Source organism: Lonchura striata, chromosome 3, assembly GCF_046129695.1.
Source record: "Lonchura striata isolate bLonStr1 chromosome 3, bLonStr1.mat, whole genome shotgun sequence".
NCBI classification, from domain to species: domain Eukaryota; kingdom Metazoa; phylum Chordata; class Aves; order Passeriformes; family Estrildidae; genus Lonchura; species Lonchura striata.
Genome location: NC_134605.1, coordinates 80,246,408 through 80,272,709, shown reverse-complemented (window position 1 = coordinate 80,272,709; position 26,302 = coordinate 80,246,408). Strand labels below are relative to the sequence as shown.

The 26,302-nt window shown below is 36.0% G+C and overlaps 1 protein-coding gene across 1 annotated transcript in view; it reads right to left on the bottom strand.

The window, feature by feature from the left end:
* Positions 1–26,302, bottom strand: part of ME1 (malic enzyme 1) — a 153,222-nt gene that overhangs the window by 62,534 nt on the left and 64,386 nt on the right. The window contains exons 5-6 of the mRNA XM_021546100.3: positions 25,593–25,754; positions 5,777–5,880 (exon numbers count right to left, since the gene is read on the bottom strand). Coding sequence (XP_021401775.2) covers positions 5,777–5,880; positions 25,593–25,754 — 266 coding nt within the window. The remainder of the gene's footprint in view (positions 1–5,776; positions 5,881–25,592; positions 25,755–26,302) is intronic.

Below are 26,302 nucleotides of genomic sequence, written 5' to 3'. Positions count from 1 at the left end.
TTTTGTTAATTTTTGTTTTCTTTAAAGGATAAATGAGGCTTTATTTCTTCAAGGCTCCTCTGCTGATCTTTGCTAAGAATTTCTCTAAGGTCTTGCATCACAAGCAATAATAAGTTTCTCTCTGCAAATAAACTTGATGTGATTAGGTTCTGTCTATCCTGCTATGATTTTGCTTAACTAACAGACTCACTGTTCCTTATACTACTTACTGCATCCAAAAAGTCTGTAGAGCATGTATTTGTAACATTTCCAGCAATCATATATGATTCAACCACCAAACAAACCAACAGGAAAGGGAAGAACAAGGCACTAAATAACAAAACAAAATCAAACCAAACAACCAAAAAAAAAAATGCTTGCCTACATTCTTCTTTTTGTGATGCACCTACTCCCCCTTACATAACGAAACACACAGAAGCAGATGTCTTCTGCCAAGTCTTCTTTCCTCCATGTCAAAGTTCCCTGGATTTGGCAACTGAAGGTGTGCCAAATGTGCACACAAACATCCCATCTCAAGAAACACAGTACAGTTAGTTTAGTTCTTTTTTTCCTCTACACAGGCAGGTGAGGACAATTCCAAGCAGAATACCTCACTAAGCACCACAGCCTGGGGAATGATTCCTTAACAAGCTTCCTAGAGATGGCATCATCTGAGGACAATTTAAATATTGCAAATGGAATCAGTTACAAGTCATCATGGTTAATCACAAAATTTGAAGAATCTCCTCAGGCAAACCATCATAGCTGCTTGAACTATTATAACAAAATAAACCCTGACTATGAAACTATTTGAGTTTTCCTCCTCTACAGCACTGTCCATTATCCAAAAAAACAGTTCCTTGTTGAAAACCACAATGTGTTTTTTTTTTTAGTCCAAGAACCTTTTTTAATAGTCAAACAAGCTAAGGAGCCTTCTGAATGGTCTTATCTTGTGCGTATAAAGAAGTTCACCTGGGAGTCTAGGTGGGCAAGGAAGTCTGCATCCAGGTAGTTTCAGGAAGAACACAGACTCATCAATGACTGGAAATGAATCTCAGATGTAAGCACAGGAAGGAACTGAGGGTAGGTTAAAGAGCAATTGTAGCTGTAGTCAAGGCAGCCTACAGGCTACTGCCAAAGGACCCACCTTTCTCATCTCCTGCTGTCCGCAGCAATCCTCATTAGGAAGTTAGTATTCACTGCGTGGTGGAAGGAGCAGGAACTCATAGACTTGCAAAATTGCTTCAAAGGGCCTAAGTCCCAGTGAGGGAAAAAATCTCTATACAGAAGGATCTTCACTAAGTCTGCCATAGGAGGGAGTTGTTGCAGTAGCATTTCTTTCTGCACACTTTCTGACAGCCACTTTAGATTGATCAATATGGGAATACACAGGCAAAATGTAAGTCTTGGTCTTGCACCACTACAGTGCAAAAGAGGACAGAGGCAGCAGTGCTCCCACACCTGTGCTTGGACATACTGTCAGAACGACTCTGTGGTCCAACAACTCCCTTAATGATGCATAGCTATATGCACCTTTTAAAGTTAACTTCTTGCCAGTACATTCTCTTGCCAAAAGTAAGGGCTGTATGAATTAATTAATTTAGTCACAAATTAAACTATATTCTAATGTAATCTACTAAATGAAAACAGCTATTAAAATATTTTTCTATTTTGATTTTGTGGATATACTGCTTTTATAGTTGTCCTCAAAGTTAGCTAAACCATATTTACCATAAAACACTGCTTTTAAGTAGTAAGTGAAGTGAAATGAAATACTGCTACCATCTGTGAATAATGTAATCAGGCAAATTAGGAATAATGACTACATCATGGTAATTTAGAATGGAACACAGTGAATTACAATTGTCAGCAGCTTGGTTTATAGCTCACAAACTTGAGGAAAGCACAGCATATAAAAAGAGTGGGGAAGGATTTAATCAAAATACTGTTACAGAAAAGAACGTAAATGACACATGGCATTACTTTTCAAGGGTCCACCACTACTATTTGTATCTTGAAGTGTAATTGAAAACCTACCATCACACACACAGAGAAAGATCATTTCAGTGATACAGGGCTGCTCATACACATCACAAATCCACAGGGTTTAGCTCATAACAGGAGTAATTCCATCCAACTCTTTGGGGTTGTGGTAGGTAGGCAAGGAAATAATCTATGGAAATTCCACCAGATTCTTTCCATTTTCTAAGTTTCCTATCTGTTCATAGGCCAGAGGTGCAAGTCAGTATTTTCCCTGCCTGCTATAATGACTTCTATTGGGGATGGTCTGAGGCAGAAAGCAAGCTGGTAGGATGCTGTTCTTCCCTAATCTGACATTCTGTTGAGGGGTTCAAGGTGGAGTTATCTTTACCAGATTTGTGAAAATGAAATATCATTTGAAATGGGGAAAAAAATCCCATACTCTTTAAATCTCCTCCTTGCATTGGACAAGGAAATTCAAGTCCCTGCTACTGAAAAGATGCTTTTTTCATCTCCTTTCATTTCTTGTTCTGTCTCCATTCTACATATTTTCCCCTCAAGCATTTCCATAATCCTTCCACTGTTGTACATGAATACCTCTTGGCCACTGATCTATTTCTCTTTGTATCACCACAGCCAAGCAGAAAAGAAACAGGAACTGGAATAAAAACAGAGTTATTTTCTCTGGTTACACAGGAAGCTTTGGTGGATCAATCCCAGCTACCAAAGTGTTGTTTAGCAATCCCTCCTCTCCAAGTTTCCTCTGTAAACAGAGATATTTAGGAACAACTTGTCATTTGGAAAAATTTACTTGTCTGTATAAAATGTTTTATGACCCATTTCTTCACAGGGCAGAAACTTAACAAATGTGTCTGAATCCCAGTTGATATCATGTTCTTCACTGACGACAACTGTCTTCTTCTCCTGTCATAAAATATTCCTTCCACTTAGAATATTCTTGTTCCTCTAAATTACTGCACTGACACACACGCAAGAACCACCTGGTAATGCCCAGAGAAATTCTAGTATCTGCCCTCAAGAGATAGCTGCTGGCACTGGTAATAGATACATAAACAGATAAATGTATACATATGTAAATAAATAAAAGCTCTTCACTGGATTTTTGTCACCAGAAATGCAGATACTTTCCATGTTTCTGCCTTCCCTCATCTGGGAAAAATCATAATGTACTAGTTCCATTCTGCCATCATAGCACACTGGATACTGGACCACAATCTTTCAATAATGATTAGTTTAAGTTTTGGGTTTGTTGGTTTGGTTTGGGGTTTTCTTTTCTTTTAATCCTGACTCTTTCATAAATAATTTTGTTTCATAAGAAGAACTTTTTTTGGGGTTAATAACAGAGGTGGCTGAGGAGGAGGAAAATATAGCAGTTAATGAAACTATACCTTTTAATAAATAATTTTCTTTATTATCATGCCGTTCATCGTATAAAGGAGATGTTTCAACATGAAAATCTAAAAATTATGCTGCATAAAAGTTATACATTTATAAAAATTTATATTTTTATAATTTAATAATCATTCATTCAAGATGACATCTAGGAAAATTCCCTGGAAGCCAATAAAAAGCCTGCACAGAGTGCACCACCCTGTACTGCTGCCCACCCCTTCTTCCTCCCAGGCAATGCTGCTAAAACCTGGCTCTAACTTCTGCTAGCATTTGGCCTCTCTGGAGAATTATGAAGGTGAAAAAGATCTAAAATAGGTATTTCACATAGCTTTCTGACTTGAAAATATCTGTCATCACTCTGTCTTTAATTTAGACTTATTAAAAATACATGACAGCCTCATGCTTTACAATGTTCATGATTATGTATGTCTTGGAAATGTACTGAAAACACCATGACAGTAGATTCCACCAGAATTGAACTGAAGAACTGAACCATTCCCAGAACTGGTTAGGCAGGGCTAAATAAGAAAGCGTCTTTTGGAACACCATGGCAATAACTAACAATAAATATGACTAACATAAAATTTAACAGACCAAACATGCATCTAAGATTACCAAAGCAAATACTAGCTCAGTGAAACAGCCAGCAGAAGACCAAGAAAAGTGAAAAGAGGAAAAACATAATATAAACGTTCATAAGGACAAAATAACTATTATGTAACCAAAGTATACAATCACAGAGATCACCACAATGTTTGTAAAGGGAATCCTGACCTGCATGTTTAACAGACCTGCTACGCCAGAATCAGCTGTAAGTGCTGAGTCTGACAGCGGCACATTAAACACAAATCTGAAGTTAGGGAAATGTAAAATTACTGAGCAATTGAACTCAATTTTGATTTAACTACATCACTTTTCCCTTCACCTTAGTATGGGTATCATAATGAACACATGTGCCACACTACAGGCAAAACAATTCACAAATAAGCCAAGCAAAGTTGGAATTAGAATTTTTAAGTGTTCCACTTCAAACATGAACTTCAACCACTGCTGACCATGACAGATTTAGCTGAGAACAAAGTGATCTTTCAGAAGGTCAACCAAACACAAATTTCTCAAAATTGCCCAAAATTACAGAGCTCTAAAGATGTTTAAGTAGAAAGCACATGTCAACCAGACCTTCAAAAATTACTGAGAAAATCTTCTGCTTGTCTCTGATTATTTCCTTTAGTATCAAGAACAGTGGTTTATTTTGAAGAAAGGGCAAGTTAGAGAATGCATTATGTTAGAGGTTCTCAAAACACAGATCACAGAGCAATTTCTAATGCTCTGAACATTGTTTTGGGGAGGTGACTCTATTAGCATCAATCTTATCTGTAAGGGAATATTCAGCAGAGTAGCAAACATAGAACAGGATAGAGTCAAACCAGCAACTTTCATAGGAAGATTATGAACAAAGGAGTGGCAGTGGGGATGATGGGGAAGAGTATAAGTAGTACACAAAAGAATATGGGTTTCAGGCACAGAAATTAATACCACTGCTTGGCCAAGTTTCTTCTGCACAGCAATCAAGGCAAAAAGAACAGAAGTTATGTATGCCTAGGTAAGGTCTCAAATGCAGATGGGGCACATGGCAAGACTGAGGAGCTGGAAAGTATTTCCAGGTTCCACAGCTCAGCTTTGCCTTTGGAAGGCAGATGCAGAAAACACATTCCTCTAAGGATCCTGGCAGCTGAGCTATTTCAGATATACACATTGAATGCAGAGCTAGAACTTCAAATACTTTAACAAACAAGGAAACTATGAGCAAATGTGTTATTTGACATGCAAGAAGAATTATTTTATGCATCACAGTCTAATAATAAATTTAACTACTTTCTGTATATGAAAAGAGATGCAGTGAAAGAGTTGACTTGGTACCAATACCATGACATTTAAAATTAAAACTGAAAAGTTAGTCCTGTCATGGGTTTTGTGGGGGCAGAGGCAGGGGTTGCCAAGTATGATAGCTTCTTTAAGGCTGCTGACATCTCATGCATGAAATCACAGAGACAGAGATCATGTAGTCACAGCACTAGGAACTGAAAATTTTTAGGCAAATATTTAACAATCTAAATCTTGAAAAAAGTTTGAAAAGCTAGTTATATTCAGATGAATTTTGCTGCTCATATAAGTGACAGAACTGCAATATTGAAGGTAAATAGTTAAGGCAGTTACAAACTCGTAAAATAGTATTCTCAAAATAGTTAAGGCAGTTATAAACTTGTAAAATAGTACGCTCAAAATAAAAATAATCTGGAACCTAACAACTCTGTCATCTTTTCATAAGTTATTGACCTTTATTTCTCTCAAGATGAAGTTCACAGTGGAATTCATCAATAAGTAGCACAGATATATCACTTACCTTGCAGTCACAGCTTCCATGAATTCATCAAGAAGATCATCATAGGCTTGACCTCTAATTCTCTTGTGTCTCAGCCCAATATACAAAGGATCTTTCAGCAATGCCTGTTGAAAAAAAATGTTTCAAATATTACATGAGCAAGTTACAATACTACACTCATAGTTAATAAGAAGGAGACAAAAATACAGTGTTTGAGGATTAACGCAAGCATATGAAGTACATATCAATTTATCCACCTCTACAGTAAGACCAAAGAAACATACAGAGATTAAAGAAACACCCTTTTGTATCAAGGAAATAGGATACCCTAGTCTCAAAGGAAGTGTATAGTTTCCAAATGCAAAAGTAAAGTTTACTCTGAAATGTCAGGTTTCAAAAGTATATTTTAAAGCTTTAGTAAGTAATTTTCTATTTTTCTTTTATATCCTGAAAGTGCTCTGACATTCTAAAAAGCCATTTTCCTTCATTTTATCATATTTCACAAATCTCTCTCAGAGCGCATAACTTCAACTGTTTTGATGAGCTGATACTCAGAAAACGTGTAGTTTTATATACCAAAACATAACCAACCCTTTGCCCTTTTCCTCCCAAACTTATTCGATTATCAGTTTATATTCCATAATTCTTCAATTCAGCTATCCATGTTCCATCAGTTGGATATGATTTCTGAATTTGTCTCTCCTTAAATCTTGTATTTCTTCTTTCTTTAGCTTTATGATCCATACTTCCCATAAAAACACTAAGCTGGTATCGCTCCATGTCTTCACTACTAGAAGGTCTGATGTATTCCCAAATTATAACTTACTTATTACTAAATTTATACTTTTTTCTATAAATTTATTACTAAATTTAGACAGCAAATGTCACACTTCCACTGGCTTTCTCAGGTATAAAGACACTCTTTGTTATTGTTTCTCACATGCCTCTGAAAACAAATAAGCTAATTTCCTCATTGTATATAGTGTGCAAGCCTCCCACACATGCCCAAACAGCTTGTAGAATAGGTCAGAAGCTTGACTAAATATTTTTCACCCAAAAACAATTTGTAAATTCAACAGGGTGGCAGAAATTTTTCATACATCAGCTTCAACTAGAAAAACATTGTAAAGAAAAATACAGACCAACTTGTCTTTCCAAGAGAGAGTCTTCAGAATGCAAAATGAGGAAAAAGTATAGAAAGCTTTCTCTTCCTGAGCCAGAATGGGAAACAGACATCTGATTTCTGAATTTTAGAGAAGTGCCTAAATTCCCATTCCAGCTTTGTTTTACATTGTAAAACTGAGAAAAATTCCTCTGGGTCACAAGCCCCTGTTAAAGAATTATTTGACTCAGTATGAAACTTAAAATCTTTGGTGGTATTCTGCCTCCCCAGGACTTCCTGATACAGACCTATAGATAGAGATGTTTTTCTCTCCCTCACGTTTCTTTCCACTTTCACAGAGATGTAAAGAAACAAGATTAGAATGTTTTAAAAAATCAAGCAGGTTTAAAATATTAATTTTCTTGCTAAATAAAGCTTGCTAAGTTAATCAACAATTCAGAACAATTTGTAAACCATTACTTACAGACATTCAGAAGTTTAGCTCAGCTTTTTGAAGTGAAACATGAATAAAGCTCAAAATTAAAATTACTTTATAAGTGAAGGTGACATAATTACACAGTAAGTAATTTATTTTTTCCTTTCACTAATGCACTGTAGCATTCATGTCTAAGTAGCACATTTTTTTCAGAAATAATTTTGCCTATGTATTCACATTATCCTAAATATTCTAGCAGCAAAATCCAAATAATAATTCTGTACCTATTCTAGATACTGCAGAAAAAATTGTCAAGAGTTTGATCTGATATCTGTCAAAGTAATTGTCCCTTTTGTAAAGTCTTGTTTGATATAATCACTTCAAACTTTGTAGTCAATAACTATTTCTGAAATTGTTTTTTCATTTCCATTTTGAGTTTGTCTATTTATTAAAAATTACCTCAAGAAAACCTGAAAAATCAAGGATAAAATTACATATTTGGGAGATGAATTCACAGGAAGTGCAAATTAACTTTTTAACCACTGGAAATCTTCAGGCAATTTTGGAGAACCCATACCAGTCATCTCTTGCTTCCCACCAGACTGAGCACACAAGGTTGGAAAGGAGAACTGCCAAGCCTCAGGAGCCTCTGTCAGAAACATCACAGTAGGACTCAGAAACAGTAATCTCACTTCTAAAATCCCCTTGCTGCAGTTTTCCATGCCAGTAGGCTGGCATGCTATCCCATGTCCTGTGTATGGATACCACATATTCCACTGTCCAATTCAGAGTAAATACCTTAATTACATTCGAACTCCCCTAAATTTTTCTTCCTAAACTGATATGCTCTTTTCAAAGAGCTTCCACAAGCTTTCTATTAAGTAATGTCTGTTCTCTCATTTTATAAAACAATGCTCAAAATGAAAAAAAAAATCTTTGGTCCCTTTATTTTCTAAATTCTGAAGACATGTTTCTAAAACACTTTGCAGCCAGACTGAATCAGTCTGACTCCTTCAAGAAGGCAGTTTAGATGGGCAGTGATTCTGTGAAAGTTCAAGAGAAATAGGCATCACATTACTCTGTTCAAAAACTGCTAAACTGACCATGGTTCTGCCTTTAAATGTACATAGGCTCTTACACTCTTTGCTACTTCTGCATTTTTCATGTCTGTGAGCCTTGAAATCTATATTCAACACAAAAACTCAGAACTCCAAAGTGGTTCTATTTATAGGACCATTGCTTGAGTTTATTCACCTATCTTTGATGCTGAAATTTAATGTGAAATATTTAAAACAATTATTACAGTGTTTCAGGAGTATTTATAAACTTCTAGCCTGGGAAGTCTCACAAGGAGAGACAATTAATTCAACAACACATCTCTGATGAAAAGCTTGGCCAGCTATATACTCAGAGTTCAGAATTCCTTTACAGCTCAATGCATTCTGCTTAACAAACGTTACAGTTTGACATGAAATAGCCCCAAAAAGTTCCTTTATGGTCCCGTTTGGAACAACGTATGAAGAAACCCGTGTCGGACACAAAAGAATGAAACCTTCAGCAAGTGAAAAGAACAGTGGTCACGTCTGCACCCTGAGTGGCAAACCATTGTGGAGCCGCTCCCTTTCCAAAGGCCGCTGAAGAATGAATAAGCTGCTTAAGCACATTATCCCCTTATTCAGGTCAACACCATGCAAACCAGGACTGTGGTGTTTGTTTCTTTTAGAGGGTTCACGCATCTTGAGAGATTAACATTTGCTACCAACTATTTCATGGCTTTCAAAACAGATTACCAAAAAAACGTTCCATCATACAATCAAGTATGTCAAACTGACATGATGATTAGGTACTTTTCCTCAATGACTTGGGTTTCTTTTGTTATCTAGCTTGTTGTCAAAGCTTAAACTTTATTTTGTTCTTTTGGAAATTAATCTCCCTCAAAACATAACTCTCCTTTTTCTAGGTTAGTGGGTTTGTTATGCATATCACATGATACTGAAAAAGGTGATGCAGGCTTATTTTTAGACATGTTTACTCTAAGACTAAAAAAAAAGTTCTGAAACATTTAGGTTCACCAATGGGGTACATTCAAGCTTTAACAGAAATAGTGTTTTTTAAGAATAAAGTGCTTATTTAAAGTTCTGGAAGTGGAAATATCATGTAGATCTATTTAGAATTAACTGTCCAAAATAATGAGTTCTTTGAAGCACCACCTGAGCACATTAAAACTGTAATGACCTTTGGGGGTATTAAGAAAAGGGCAAATAGTTTATGCCATCTTATTTAAAGAGATCAGCAAACCATCAAAGTTCAAGCAAGGCTGAGCTGTGCACCTGGCTCTAATTTAGCTACAAAAGCCAAACCAGTGAGAAACAGAAAACTGCACTTAAATATTTCATCAGCTGAGCACAAACACACTGAAATGTCATTTATTCCCAATAAATGGCACTGAGATGTTTCTTTGGAAAAAATACATACTTCAGTGAACAGCTTCATGGAAAGTTGTAGGGGAACATCTGCAAGACCCCAAGCCTTTCCACTGAAAAAGATGGAGCAGAGATAGTTCAGAACCAATCTGTGTTACCTACACAGTGCTTGGTGTATGGTGATGCTTCAGAGTAGCAACTAACCCCACAACATTAAAATGACAAAACCCTCCAGCAGCTCTACAATGGGAAATGATTTGCACTAGAGCCACACAGAACTAAAAGAGAACTGTATTTGTATGGGACATCTGAAGCTTTGGGACAAAGTCATTCCACATCCCAGAAATTAAACACATTTCAGATTCATCTAACAGGGCACTCAGTTACCAAAAACTGAGTGCCCTGTTAGCAGGGGGAGGCCGCTGCTTTTTCAACTCTTAATATTTTCTTACATTAATACACTCCAAATTTTTTTTGTCACTTTCCTGCCTCAGTTTTAACAGGTTGGAGAAGATCTGGTGAGCAAAGAAGGGTTTCTATTCTCCAGGTAAACTGCATATTCCAAACTTTTATTTTTGTTCCACAAGATTGAAATTTCACTTGAAGTGAAATTTTTTCCAATAAAAACACTTAGCCAGTTAGGAACATGCCAATGTTTTGGACTTAACCTCAGCTTCCATCAATACTCATTACCCAGTAATCAATCTGCATTCATTTAAACTTTCAGTTTGTAAGCACAAACATGCTGAATCACAATTTTCTGTCCTTCAAGAACTGCTTGCAGCTGTAAAGTGTTTATCACAGCATTAGAAAGAGTGTATAAGATTTCAATTTGTACTAGACTAGAAGGCCTTTCTTTTCTTTAAATAAGCTTGTTTTGAAGCCTGAAATACAGGATGATGATACCCTTAAAATGTGTAACAAAGTCTGTGTTTCCAAATGCTAAGTGAATTTTGGATGAGTTGAATGCTACTAACTGGGTTTGAGGGTGTAGAATACTTTGAAAAAATAAATTGCATAATCAAAGAAATAAAGATTTTTCCTGAAATTTTGTTTTCTTTGAATTACACTAGCCATATGACATACTCACTAAGAAATCACAGCCCCTCCTATCTAAACACCAGACTTTATCAACACGTTTGCCAATGTTAGCAAGGGGTCTCTTACACAAGAAAAAAAGAGCCTTACTCTCTGTTTCTCCCTAAAAGAAGTAGATCTCATCTTTGGAAGTCTCAGGTAATACTTTATCTAGACATCCCCAAAACAAGTATTGGCATACAGGGTAGTAACTCTCTTTGTCCCTCAGTTTCCCCTGTGGGCTCCTCCATAGGACAGGATGTCACAAAAGATCCCAAAATAGAAAGCCAAAAGTGGGTATCACAATGGGTCATTCTAGCTATAAAAAAGGAGGAAAAACCCCACACAGTGGACATGAGTTTCAACAGTTGAGCTGTTTTAAGTGTGCTCACCTTGTCAAAACCAAGTGGCTGTCAGTTCTTTAGAGACAAAGATATGGCTGTGCTATATTTTCCCACTTGTAACCTTAAAAACATCACTGAAAATTGTCCCTTGTCTGTTCAGACAAAATTCTAGACCTTCAATAGTTGAGGGTTTAAAAGATAATACATTCATAGTGCTTCTTTATCATCAATCTTGAATGTAGTGCTTGAAAGGAATTACTTCTGCGGAATAAAGTTATTAGCAGAGTATTATGAATTTTTTAGTTCAAAATATAAAAATTTATTAAAACTCTAGTGAAGCAATATCCTGATGTAATAGAAAAGTATTTATAATGTTTAAAAATTCTGCTTAAAAGTATTTAAGGTTGTGGAAAAAAATAAAGAGAATATATTCTCTTTCATATATGTGTAATGATACTTTCTTTCATATATGTAATGATATTATCTTTCACATATGTATAATGATACTATAGATTTGCACACCATACTAGACTTTAAAAATTATTTCTCCTTAAAGACAGGCTTCATTTATTAAGCCCAACTTGTTCTTTAATTTAGTGAGGTTATTAAAGTGTCAATGTGACCTTTACATCCTGTGCTTGCTTCTGCTCAGGGAGCTTACTCATTTCTAACCTGAAGAATTACCAGTTATAGCTTCAAATGCTCATTGAACCTCGTTGCTTATATTCCAGTGATTTCCCACACATACAGCCTTGCCCAGCTGAAAAACTGTCAGCTCCAGCGAACTTTAACAACACAAAATAGAAGTCTCTCTAATGGCTGGAAAGAATGCTTCATGAAGTAATCTTGTAACACGCTATGAAATTACCACAGCCCATCCCCAGGCAAGACTGCACAAAGCCAGGCTGTGCCAAGGACATTCTGTGGGATGTTTCCGGCGCATGTATGTGGCACTGAATAAAGGCCCCAGTGTGCAAGTGCTGCGGGCAGACTGTGGCTCTGTGCCCAGGGGCACAAACCCCCAGCCCCCTCACATGGCACCTTCTGCCTGCATCCCTCCATCCATGGCATGCCATGGCTACCAGAAGGTAGCAAAGCTAAAGAGCATCCAGCCCCCTGAGGGTAACATTTACAAATATACCTGTAATACACAAATGTGTGGTTATGTGAGCCCTCATTAGCAAGGGAGCACCAAGCGCAAAATCCAAAGACAGAAGTTGCAGCAGCAAAGGGGCAAGATGCACTTGATTTTTCAGATTTTTCAAGGGACTGCTGTCTTTTCCAAATCAGAGAATATTTGGGGCACGACTCACTTGTGTCCACGAGTCAGTTTGTGGAACCAAGGGATGGATGAAGAGCTCGTGGCTTGTTGATGGTGCAGGGGCAGAGAGCAGTGCTGCCTTCTAGTGTGAGTCTCTAGATACACCTGAGTCACTCTCATAGTTAAACTCCAAAATAATGGGAATTATAAAATATTTTATAGAAATTATACTTTTATAGAAATTTTCTCTTATGATTTCTAGGTGTAATTCAAGAATTATCAGCACTTGAAACACACAATACTAGTTACAGCCAGTGGTCCATTAATGATGCATATGCCCAAGAAGTTCCTTTCAAAACAAATTGGAATTCAAACTGAACCTCTCTACTTGGTGGGCTCTGAAAGTTACAAGTAATACACACCATATATTGCCATACTTGATATCGAATACTAAAATGTAAACATTTTTAAAGTAATAATACATCTTACACCAGATAAATTTTATCTTTTTCAGAGCAATTTGGCTTTCGTTCCACCTGCTTACCTTTCCAGTATAAGGGAGTCACAAAACAATAACAAAGCTTTTTCAGTATGTTACCATTGTTATTAAAAAAATTCTTGCACTAAATTTACTTGGACTATCTGGCAAAAATTACTCTGTGCACTTTGATCTTTAAGGCAGTTTCCAAACAGGAAAGACCTGGGAAGAACTGAGTAGTGAAACATACCTCAAGTACAACTTTGCTAGCCAACAGATAAAGCAAAAAAAAAGAATGGTATTTCAATGAAATTTAAATGCCATTGGAACCTTTTTTCAGGTCAAACAGCTTACATTGATGATTTTCAACCAGTTTAACTTCTAAAAGTTATTAGAAGTATGTTTCAGAGAATTGCCATAATGAGTCATGGCCTGTTCTTAAGGAAAAAAAAAAAGGCATTTTCCTGAGGATTGGATTACATTTTGTATATCAAAGTACAGTAACTGAAAAAAGAAAACCTGCCTTCAAAGCTAGCAAGTTAGCTTGACAGGTTTTCATACTAAGAAATTAAAAACTAAAAAGTTTTTCAATTCTAAACATAAAATTGTGCCAACATCTTCCACTACAGAAAGTTAGCTTCAAAACTAACATAATAAATTCCTTGTTAAACTAATTAAAGCACCACAGCTCTCCTAGTACCATGCTTGTGTATCACCACCATAGAGATCCATCATGCCCTTCTTTTAAATCTAGATTTACTTATGCACCAAGTGGCAGCTGTCACAAGCAGCTCATAACTAAGGCACATGATTACTAGGACAAAGGGGAAATAATCTCTAACACTGGAAAATACTGAGGAAAAGTACAGAAATATCTATTTCCTGTGTTAATTATGCCAATCTGAAAATCATGGAATGTTTTCTATGAACAGGGCACTGTCACCATGGATGAAGTACATGTTCATTACAGAACAGGTTCTCAAGCTTTAGAACAAGCTTCCCAGGGAAGTGGTTGAGTTCCCATCCCTGGAGGTATTTAAAAGTACATGTGGCACTTTCAAGACATGGTTTAGTGGTGGACTTGGCAGTGCTGGGTTAACAGTGGGATCCAGTGATCTTAGGTCTTTTCAAACCTAAATTATTCTATGATTCAACCTGCTACCAGAACCATATCTAGCAGAGTTGGTAAAGAAAACGGGGAGGGTAATTAATCACGCATTTTAAGGAAACAAAACAAAGTAAAACAGCAAAATTAATACTCTGTATTACATTTAATAGTCTGAGAGATCTCTCCTGATGCTAACATCTGTCTGCAGGGATAGGGACAATGCCAATTCCACAAATGCCTGTAATTTGAGTTGGAACTTGGAAGACACACAGAACCATGGTTTTGGAGGAACATTTCATCAGACACAATTTTAGCATTCATAACTCTTTTACACAGTAAAACTGAAAACAAATGGTTGTCTGCATGCCAGTGGCATTTCTTGAAAAACTTAATCATTTGCCTATTAAGAAAACAATAGTCTTGAATAATCCAACATCATTTAGGACTTCAGCACACTGTGCTGCATGTAATCACCAATATTTTAACATACAAACAATAGTCAGAAAGAAATCTGAGAATTCTCATGTATTTTATTAAAGAATTTTCAGAAGAAATCTCACAAGAAATATCCTAAAATTCCTGATATCTACTTTCTATAAAAGCTTTTACTGAATCACAGAAAAGCCTCAGATGGACTATTAAGCTCCCTACACAACTGACCCCCCACAGGCATCACAGAGTTAAAGACTACAGTTCCTTCTTCATGAAATCCAGCTGCTACATGGCTAAAATCTCAGCTACATGTCCTGTCACACATCAAGAAACATGTTACAAAACCCTACACTTTGAAATATAGCTGATGGATAATGGGAACTGGAAGCTATAGAAATAGATTATTACTGCAACCAAACCTTTAGAAGTTTCTTGCTCTCAAAAAACATGAGGGATGACGTGCTAAAACCTACTTGAAGGTCCAGCCATAAGTGCTTATAATAAATCACAGAAGGTGGCCAAACAATCATCTTTAAGAAGAGCCCATACAGTACTCATGGCAGCCTATATAGTACCCTAAAAAACAAGTCTAACTTCAATTAAATGCTTTTGAGAAGTTGGAGATATTTATCTTTCTTTTTTCCTGTAGTTAGCAGGAGTGTAGCTATCTCAATATATTACATTTTTTAGCTTAATCAAGAGATTTAAGATACAGCTGCTTGGGGTGCTTTAAACACTTCTAATACATCTAATTTTTCTATGCTATTTTTGCAAACCAAGAAACACATATCATTTCCTTTATGTTCATGCATTTACATGCACTAACAATTTACAAATTTTGTTTAGGATAGGTAGCTGGAACGTCTAATTATAAGGATTCATCCAGCTTTCAAAACCAGACAAAAATACTGAAAAAAACCCCAAACAAACATAAAATCAAAAAGCAAATCACCAACAAAGTGAAACAAAAATTCAACAGTGAATATTTACACAAAGAGTAAAGATTTATTGTTTTGAAGATGACAGGCTTGTTATTAATTAGCAGTATTCAGAAAAATGTCATCTTAATAATTTTCCTTCATCTGAAAGATTACAAAGATAACATAAGCCTTTAAAAACCTTCAAAGACCTTTTTCTCTCATATTTAATATTATACTTATAAAGAGGATTTTGCTAATATTGTATCAGCTCACACGTTATCACAGCAGTGTCTCAAGTACATCAGACTCAACACAATTTTAACAGATCAACACATACCATTTACAGAACTGAAAATCTTGTTCTAGGTTACCAGTGTATCTCATTTCTACCCCAAAAGTTCTGATATTTTGGTTTTATTTTTTTTCCATTAACATATAACTATAAATCTCCACCACTTGTTGTGACCTCTCCTCAGTTTTATTAAACTTATATCTATTTATTTCATTTATTTCCATAAGCTATTTCCACATGGTCTTTCCTTTGACCCTGACATCCCTGTCTCCTGTGCTGACATTCAGACATTTTCTTTCTTAGAGCCAAATGGCTTGGACCTCTTCCTACACCAATAAGTCACATCAACAGTGTCCCTCGGACTGAAAAAAGTATGTTGATATTATTTTGGTGCTGGCATCTCAACTATATATCTGTCATATCAATAGTAAAGAAAAAGAAAAAGTCATTCTGTGCACAAAGTAGAATATGGTGGTGCAAGGCTGACATTTGTAAGAGCACCTTTACAATTCAAGTGTGATAAGCTTTGTCCCAGATGCTAGGCTGTCTTATGTGGAGCCATGAATAACATATATTTTCCCACCTTTTGTGATAATAGCAATATTTATGCCCATTCCTTCTCTTGTCTTCCTCGCTTCCTGTGAAATTGCTGACAAGGTTGACAGCAGTTACTGTGAAAGCCAATGAAAACAAACTCTATCTGTTGCTGTCTTCTGAGCATAAAGAATTGGAAATGTCCAATGTATCTTCAAACAAAGTCTGCCATCAATTTAGTCTATGGATATTCATGCATGCTATCCAAAATAAGCATTTCCAGATATGAATTTCTGCCCTCTTTCATAGATCCCCTTGCTCTGGAAAGTGAAGTAAGAAGAAATTAAATGGACTGACAGAACTGTCTGTAACATCAGTACAGAGCTCATTCTCTCTAGTGTCAGCTGAAACTGAGACTTAAATCCTGTGTCACCACCTATATTCTTTCCTCTAAAACTCTTCCCTCTTCAACTTCTCAGGTCTTAAAAATCATTGCCAACACACTCTTTAGTAAATGTGAAAATCTGAGGCACCACCTAGTTTTGTCACATTTTCTGTGGTCTAAAGAAATAGAGCATTTCACAAAAGAAATAATAATAAATAGCAAATTTCACAATAATAAATTAATAGTCTCAGAAAAAGAATACCATATATTCATAACCAAAATGACAATATTTAAAGGATGAAAATAGATCAAAAGTAGCAGACAATTGCTGAGGTCTTCTCATGCACTAAGCAGTGGAATGGCATTTCTCAAAAAGGAGTGGAATGACACTTCTCAAAGATAACAAGAGTTTGTTTAATAAGAGGTTGACATAAGTTCAAAACCAAGTTTCAGTCTCTGTAAAAGTCCCCTGAATCATACAGTAACCACATATCAGATGCAGAGAGTGGCAAGTGAAGTGTAAACTGAGTATGAATTCATGTTAGCTAACTTAAGAACCTATACTGGATACTTCTACAACTAAACTAGTCTAGGTTCTTTTTATGGTCAACAAGTAAAAAAATATATTAAAGATCATTTTAAAAAACAAATTATCAGACTGGTTTGAGACCGTTCCTTTACAAGAAGCAGCACTTGTTCCCCTTACAAAATTAGCTGAGGAGGACTAGCTTAGGTTAAGATGACAAGCTCCACATCTCTTTTTAAGTCTTTCTGAGCTTATCTGGTTTGGCTCTAGACTCTCAAGACTAATAATTTAAACACAAGATTAGAACTGTCCATTCCAATGAACCTTAAGTATGGGAAAGAAAGAGGCAGAAACATTGCTGCCTAAGTGGGTATACCAGAAAAGTCTAGATTTGGGTTTAGTACACAGGCAACATTGAAAGGTTGGGTGGTTACAAGAAGACTGCAAACACACGTTTAGTATTTTATGAATGCATAAGAGAACTTTAGGAAAGGCAAGTTAGAATTATGGCAGATGTAAGTCTGGCACTGAAATACACAACAATGTATTATTTTATACAACATGCATCTTAAAAATATAGTACATACTTGAAAATATCCTTTCATTTAATTATACTGGAACAACTGAATGAATTTTTAAAAATGCAATAGCATTTTGTTGTACAATAACTACAGTAAGTCCCTGGTGAAAAAAAATCTTTCCCCATTGTTTTTTATGTATTTAGAAAAGACTGTAAGTACTTTTGCTACTGGCAGGAAATGAGAATCAAGGTATTTTTCACCCTCTATTAGGGTAAAAGAAGATGAGTACTATAACAGTAGCAATGTAAACACATAATTCCTTTCTCCTACAATAGTAAAGAACAAAGGCCATTACACATGACGGCAACATTAAAGAAAATGCTGATAGTACATATTCTGAAATGAATAAAAATATTTAAAGATAATAAATGTTTGAAATCCAGGCCCATTTATATTTGAGTTTTATTGGTAAAAGCTCTGGTTCTCACAGCTGTTGATGTATGCCTAACAAAATATGAAAAAAGCAGCTAAACAAAAATAAGAGATGCAGTATGTTCCCCTGGGAACACCATGGTAAAGAATAGCAAATTATCTTCTACATTTGAAAATAAGTCAAAACTTTTAACAGCTCTAAATACTGTGGGAAATGCTGTTCCTCTCTGGGCACAATTACTTCATAAAAGGGGTAGGCAATGTTTTGTGTTTCAGCTCTCTTACTATATCATTAGTAGAATGCATCCCCGAGGAAACTGAAGACATTTGTACACAGTCTTCTTGAAGGTTCAATATAAAAAGCCACGGAAATACACAGTAAGACAGAAGATACAGAAGAAAAAATAATTTAAAAATTGCAGAAGGCTAGGGACAAAACAGACAACTCAAAGAGGTTGTCTTTAGAAGACTAAAACACACTGGAAATCTCAGTATTTTGGGCAAATCTAGATTTATTACTAAATTTACAAATTCTCAACCCATCTGAGTTAAAACACTGAGTAAAAATAACTTAGAAAAATTTTCAAGTTGTGAATGTATTACAGACATATTGTAGCTATTCAATAAGAGCATTAAAGAGCAATAAAATGAAAACTCTCCAAAATTACTGAAGAACATCCACTGTCAGATACTCATGATCCAGTCAAACATGCCACCCACCAGTCCCTGCACTGAGGGAAAATGGTGGGTCTTGTTAGTGCCATCCCTTCTCCAGAGCATTTTTTAAGTCTGTAAGTGTAATGTGGATGCTGGCACAGTTCCAGGTGTTCACGTTACTTAAATAAAGCATGTTTAGGAGAGATTGATGATGCTGTATTTATTTTAGATGTGGATCTTTTAAAACACACTGGAAAGATAAGATTAAACCCCTCAATTTTAGAATATGCATCTATAAAATGCATATTCCCTCTTCTAATACATTCCCTCCCTAATACATTCCCATTCCCTCTTCTAATACAAACTCAGGCCACTTCAAATAACCAAATAGATTTAAAAGAAGACTACTGATGCTGACAAAATAACAGTGTGGGGTATTTTTTCCTTCACAATGGGCTAGGCAGGACTTTAAGTTCAGATATCACTTTACTTTTCAATACTTCTTAACACTGAAGAGAGAATGGAAAAATTTACTCATGACACTGACTCCAGAGAAACTAGTATCCAATCACATTATTTTCTTGCCAACTTGAAGTTCAGAGCAGGGAAGACAAAGCCATGGTCATCTATTTTCTCCCTTCCTCAAGTGCTGACTGTATACTGCCAGGGAAGGCAGTACAGCAACAAGATTTAAGGGCAAAAAATCCACTTGTAAGATAAAACTTAACTGGTAAAGGAAAGTGCAATTATCTCCTACCAGACAGGCACAGACAGGCAGCAACCAAAAGATAAAAATACACATAATATTTACTTCATCAATAGTTTTATAAATGTTAGTTAATGCTTGGAACTCAGCACCACTGTGCCACAGCATTACCTCTGAGCACTTTCTCTGAGTATGTACTGAGTATGTACTTTCTCTGAGCACTTTACTCTGAGCCTGACTATTTTGTGGAGCATATAAAAAAGGCCTCTTTCCATCACTCCAGTTAATTTGGTCAGTAACATTTCAACATACCTAAATGAAAAGCTGCACATCTGGAAACCTGTTTTGATCACACACAGTGTCATTTGTATTGCAGAAATATGCAAAACTACTAGGGAACACACTGAAGAATATAACCTAGAAATGAGATTCTCATATATGTACCAGATACAAAAATAGACTCGGTATATATATGGGACCAACCTCTATTCATATAATTCAGGAAAGGTTACTGCTATGTTACAGTAAGACTGTCACTGAAATGTCTCCAGTTCTAACAATCATCATTCAAGGGGAAGTTCACAGGAACGTTTTAAAATCAGAGAGCATAATCATTCCCATTATGTATTTGCTAAATTAAAAAAAATGTGTAAAAAGTGCCACTCCTCTACATATGAACGCAAATTGTGATTGTCTTTTATTTAGAAATCCCTGCAGCTCTGCACAATTATTTACTTGACACATTTATATCTTTAGATCGATAAGGTATGAAATTGACGGTTTGCTCTATAATCAGTTTTCTAATGCCCAGGTTTCTATTTTGTTGAAATATGAATAAGAAAAGCAAGTTTGTTTCTGTTTTCTCATCAGCTTTCATTTGCACATTTATGTGTAGGTACTCCTCAAGCATATGAATCTTGGAAGGTTATTACTAATTCTTACAACAATTGGAAATAATATGGGGAAATACAGAAAGCTAACTAGGATAAGCTGAAAAGCTGAGCTTGAATTTGCACCTCAGCTTTCCTGGACTGCATATTCCAGCACAGATGTCTGTCATTCCTCCAGAGGAGTTGGAACTACTAGCCCAGGCATACTCATTGACCAATTCAGGGCAACTGTGAGAACCATCACATTCCTGTACTTCAGTATTTTAGTAAGTTAAGAGAAAAAAATATTCCAAAGCAAGCATGCAGGAAACAGCTTGAAATAGCAACCCACAAGTCCCTGAACCACCACACAGGAAAGAGTAGCTGCCCTAGCAGCTGCCCTGCATATTTCTCCCTGTTGTGCACTTTTCAGTGCTTAAATCATAGAATTACTTAGGTTGGAAAATACCTTTAAGATCATTAAGTCCAACTGTTGATCCAGTATTGCAAAGTCCAGCACTAAACTATGTCTCTAAGCACCACAGCTACATAGCTTTTAAATACCTCCAGCAATGGGGACTCTACCACTTCCCTGGGCAGTCTGTTCCAATGTTTAACAACCCCTTCTGTGAAGAAATTCTTCCTAATATCCCATGTAAAACCCACCTGTTGGAGCTTGAGGCCATTTTCTCTCATCCTATCCCTTATTACTTTGGAGAAGAGACCAACAGTTCAGATACACATTTTTAAAAGCAAAGTGGCCATCATGATTCATCTGCACATTAAGGGCATATATATGGGACAATCAGCTTTTTTAGCTATGTCTACACAGGGCAAGAGAATGTGTGCCCAGCTTCCTTGCAGCCATTGCAGCTGCAGCTGGAATGACCTCTGATCCCTGGGCAATCCACATGGCACTGCACTCAGAGCACCACAATGTCTTCTGCTAGAAACTGCCTGTGTAAAAAGTCCTTTCAATATGAACTGTCCTGGCTCTTCCACATTGTGTAAAGGTACTGTTTGAAAGAGCTGAATGCTTTCTACCTAAACTGAAATTTATGGTAAATAGTTTAAATTTAAAGCTAACACACAGTCTTTCCAAATCTCCCACAACAGGCTATTGCCAGTATTGAATTTACACATGTGATTAGTTTAGAATTGGTCTGGCAGCCATGAACTTGTCAAAACTTCTTTTCAAAGGTATCAAATAAACACAGGTCTCATTTCTCTGCTAAGCATCCAGTATTAGATTAAAATCTTTATGGTCAAAATAAACCCTTTCACCATTGGTTTGACTTCTATATAACACAAGACATCATCTTGCATTACTCTTCTGTCTGAATAACAGTACTTTAACTAGACCACGTCTCTTTTGTGACCCTTGAACAATAAAATATTGCCTCCAAGTCACTGATAAAGATATTAAACAGTGCAGAGCTGAAAAAAATCCCCTCAGATACCTTAAACCCACAAGTATTTTATTATTCCTCACAGAAAAACGTATTTTAAATTGCATTTTCTTCATGAACACAGGAGGCCTGCTTTGCTTTTCATTAGTTTTGTTTCTTAAAAGAAACAGTAAAAATTCAAATGTCTTTCAAAGATAAAAAAATAAGTCAACCAAAATTCTGTAAACTCTCATTGGACCAGGATCATTGCATTTTCAATAAGAGCCCTACCTTTAATCCAATCTTCCTGAGTTTTTTCAATTCATCCCAGATACACCCAAGAAAAAACTAGTACTTCCTCCACACCCAGCTCAGCATGGTACAGAGAAAGCTTTAAGCACTTTTTTTTTTTTTTAATAACTGACAGAGCATTATTTGGATATTCTGATTTAAGGATCTTGATAAACTTTTAAAGCTTTTTCAGCATATTCATTTGCTGTTAATAAAATGGGAAATAGGACTTCTTGCCAATAGGGACAATCCAATACTTCCTTAGGTACCATCATAAAGGAAAAGCATCAGGAAAAACAGAAAACTTAATGAAAATAATTATGAATAGTAAGAATGAAGTTACTTTTCTTTAGTGTCTTTTCCTTTTATTACTGCCTATAAAGATAGTTTTTGACCTTGGTTTCTATTACTAGGCTTTGCTGTTTGTTGGTTTTATTAAACTGTCAGTTTTCACATCCCTGTAAGCCAGACTGATTTTGACAGACTGACAAACCAACAAGGCTTGTCTCAACATTGTTTATTTCATGAGAGTTTATTCACATCTTTTAAGCAGAAAACAATCATCACTCTAATTTTGATGTTTAAATGCTTCCCTTTGATCCAGCTTGATTGTTTCCATCATTCTTAAACCATCCCATGCTGAATATGTGTTTCAGCTAGATCTCCACTACATTCCAGCTGTGTGTATCTTGACAATTATTCATTTTTCTTCTATAGTTTATTTCTTTAAACATTGCAAGTCGATTTAACATATAACTCTGCAAATTTAGATGAATATTCAGGATCCAGAGATCATACCACCTCAGGACTTCCAACAACACTTTCATATCAGCACTCAGACTAATGCCTAAGTATGTCTTCATTGTATTGAAATCCCACCTCATCCTCACATCTAAAATATACACGACTACTGGTAAGGCATAACATTTAGTGAAATTCTAGCAGTACTCCAAATAATATTTTAAATGCTGTGAATAATAATTTTCCTCAGTAATTACTTGCCCTGTCAATACCTTACAAAACAGGCCTGTTATTTTTGGCAGCAGTCAACACCGTTTCTTTTGGACACTCAGTCCTACACTGACTACATCGAACCATTTACTGGCTTGGTCACACGGGACTTTCTACTAGGTCAAGTTTTTAAACATAAATAAGCAGTTTTCATTTCTCTTGCTTATTATCTAGGCAATTGTGTAAAAATGCTCTGCTTGCTTCTCTCTTCTCTCCTAGATTTTATGAGTAACAAATAAATATCCCAGCTAAAAATACCTCTGCTAAAACTAACAGTAACAAGGACTTTAAAAACCATCTCAAATGGAATAAGTTGCTCCTCAAAGTTAGTGGTTTGAGTTCCGTACACAACAAAACAATATAGGATGAGAGCTTGGTGTTTTTTGCAATATGCTTTTGAGTAGAATTAATCTTTCTGGAGAATTTGCAGGTTGTTCACCTCCACATTATAGTTGCCAAAAGTACATTTTTAAAACTTCCTTTGAAGCAGGGAGGCCCCCACAGAATGGGAGAAGGAACTAATCTAAATGGAAAACATCTGCACATTTAAAAAAACACGTTCAGCATAATTATTATTTATATACGCACAAGTTGTCAGAGTGATTTCTATTGTGTCTTACTATGGAAAATCCTGACTAGACTAAGAAAATACAGCCTAAAAATACACTTATTTTTTCAAGAGGTTTAGTTTTAAAGATAAGGAATTTCAATACAATTCCATGCTAGCTTGGCCTAATATAATCAGCTTAGCCAGCAAAATGTGGATGCTTTTTAGACATTTCAGTTCTCTATAGTGACTCATCAATTGGTTACATGAACGTAAGTGTTAAGGAGGGAGCAGAGATGTGCCACTGGGTGAGAAGAAGAGTGTTGAAGGAAGAAACTAAGAGAGATGGTGCCCCAGGATCCCTGACTTTGACTAAAGAAGCCTGAGAACTGTATCCAAGCTTCCATTAATGAATACTATCATCAGGCCCATGTCATGTAATCAGTTAAGGGGTACAGCAACAAAGTCACACCTGTTCACACCCCAAGAGCTGAATGCAGAGGTCACATTCCCTCCTAATAAGAAGCCTAATAAGAAGTCATATCCCAAAGTGAAAAAAAAAAAAAAAATAAACAAAAAACAAAAGGCATCCTCCTGATCAGAAGGTATTTCAGAGCATCAACAAACTTCAGGTCACACAAATTTTATGCACATTGTAATACTTTGTTGGCTACTCCTTCATAGACATTGAACTCAATGCTTAATCACAAGAACAGTGATATAGAAGTTGAGCTGCTACCATGGATAAGCCTGTTTTGCTGATGCTGTGTGTATATATAGGTGTTTGATATCTTTCAAGCAAATAATATACTACAAAAAATTAAAATTAGAATGAAACAGAAGCATAAAAGCAAAACGAAAAGCCTAATGAAGTATCAGAAGTAGCTGATGCAATTAACTGCTTAGAAACATTCATTAATAGATTACAAAACTGTCACAACTGCTCAAAACCAAAATAACTGTTCAAACCAAGAATAAAAATGTTTTATAGATAATGAGACTTATATGCTAATTGATGTGGCTACTTCCTACAGTGTTCAGATACATCTCACAAGAAAGCCTGTTTGCTTTTAGAAGGGGGCTCTGATGGGACAGAGCCAGAGGGGAGTAGGCATTTCTTGTTCAGTAATGCTTTCATCAGCCATTGCCTAAATGACCCCACTGGGACAGGGGTGAGGGTGTGTGTATAAAGCTGAAGATGAACACACCCAACCCAACAATCCAGGAGCTCCAGCTAAATTTACTAGTCCAGGAATGCTTTGTTTAGCTACAATGCACATAAATCTCTAATCCATTTATCATGCATAAAGTTTAACACTTGTATCATTCATAATACAACCTCTCTACTTCTACAAAAGTGCAAATACATTGCAGGTGATTTTATTTTTAATTTAACATCATCCAAAGCCTTCAAGTATTTAAATGTTCTTTCATTCTTTCGGAAAAAAAAAAAAAAAAAAAAAAAAAAAAAGTGAAGATCAAGGCCAAGTAATTAACCAGTAATCCCAAGAGTACTGGAAAGAAGAGAGCCAATTTTCAACAAGTTTAAATCTCAGAATTTCACACAAAAGGGAAGCCAAGTTAAGGAGGTCCACCTACTTGAAGCACTAGAGCCTCACTTCTAGAAAATTTACAGTGCTTTTTATAACTAAAGGGAACATATAACTGAATTATATAAACACACCTTGCCAGCACACATCAGACTACAGCCTCAAGCAATTCACCAAAAAGAGGGGCATAATTATTCTGAATCTGAATTCAAAATTCACATCGGAAATCACTGTAGAAAAATTCTGTGACAGAAGTGGAGAAAGAACGCTGCTTCAAATTATATTTTTAACTCTATCATCCTCCTCTTCTTGAGACCAAATTTCCTGTACCACATTTTAACATGTACAGTGTATGCAGCACATTTTTAGAGGCAACAGTGACCATAATTACTTAAACCTTACAAAACATTCTGCACTGCACATTAGGATGAGTATATCCACACTGTATATTAGGATAAGACATTTTCCTTACAACCTTTTAGTTTGCATAGAATCAAAGCTGATATTGTAACAAAAACCCCTCACTACACTGCAGAAAAGGATTTACCTCATTATCTGTTCCCACATCCAACATCACTGGTAGACACTCATGAGGTTTTACTCCACCACATGCTGTATAAAGTGCCAGTTTACCAACAGGAATGCCCATTCCATAACAGCCAAGGTCTCCAAGCCCAAGAATACGTTCACCATCAGTCACCACAATAGCCTGGAGGAAGAAATTAAGGCATTGTAAAAATCACTCCCTTGCTTGTATGTACCAAGTATTCCATTATTTTCTTACCATCATTTTTTATTTTACATGTATAAACTGTAGTAGGTGCAAACAAATCAATAGTACAACAAAAGCAGAAAAATTATTTTATTATATTTTACTGTGGTTTTGTTACACTATTTTAGACCTTTGCTTCACTGTAAATGGGACTTTCATGTAAAACTTTTAAGAATACACAAGAGAGGTATTTAGTATTACATTACAACAGAACTGGCATTTTTCCCTCTCACATTTTTCTGTCAACAGTATGAAAACAGAATAGGAAGAGAAAGGAAGTTATCCACAAAAAAAGAACCATAACTCCTGGGTTTTGTCATGTCTGTTTTCAGCAGAACTAGAGCCAGTCACTCCTACTGGCCTTTCTCAGGGCTGTCTACAACCACCTGATTCTAACCTTCAAAGATGTATGTCTTCCTCTCTTGAGTAAATAACACCCTCTATCATACTTATATATATGAGGAAGCATGTGCTCTCATTGACAG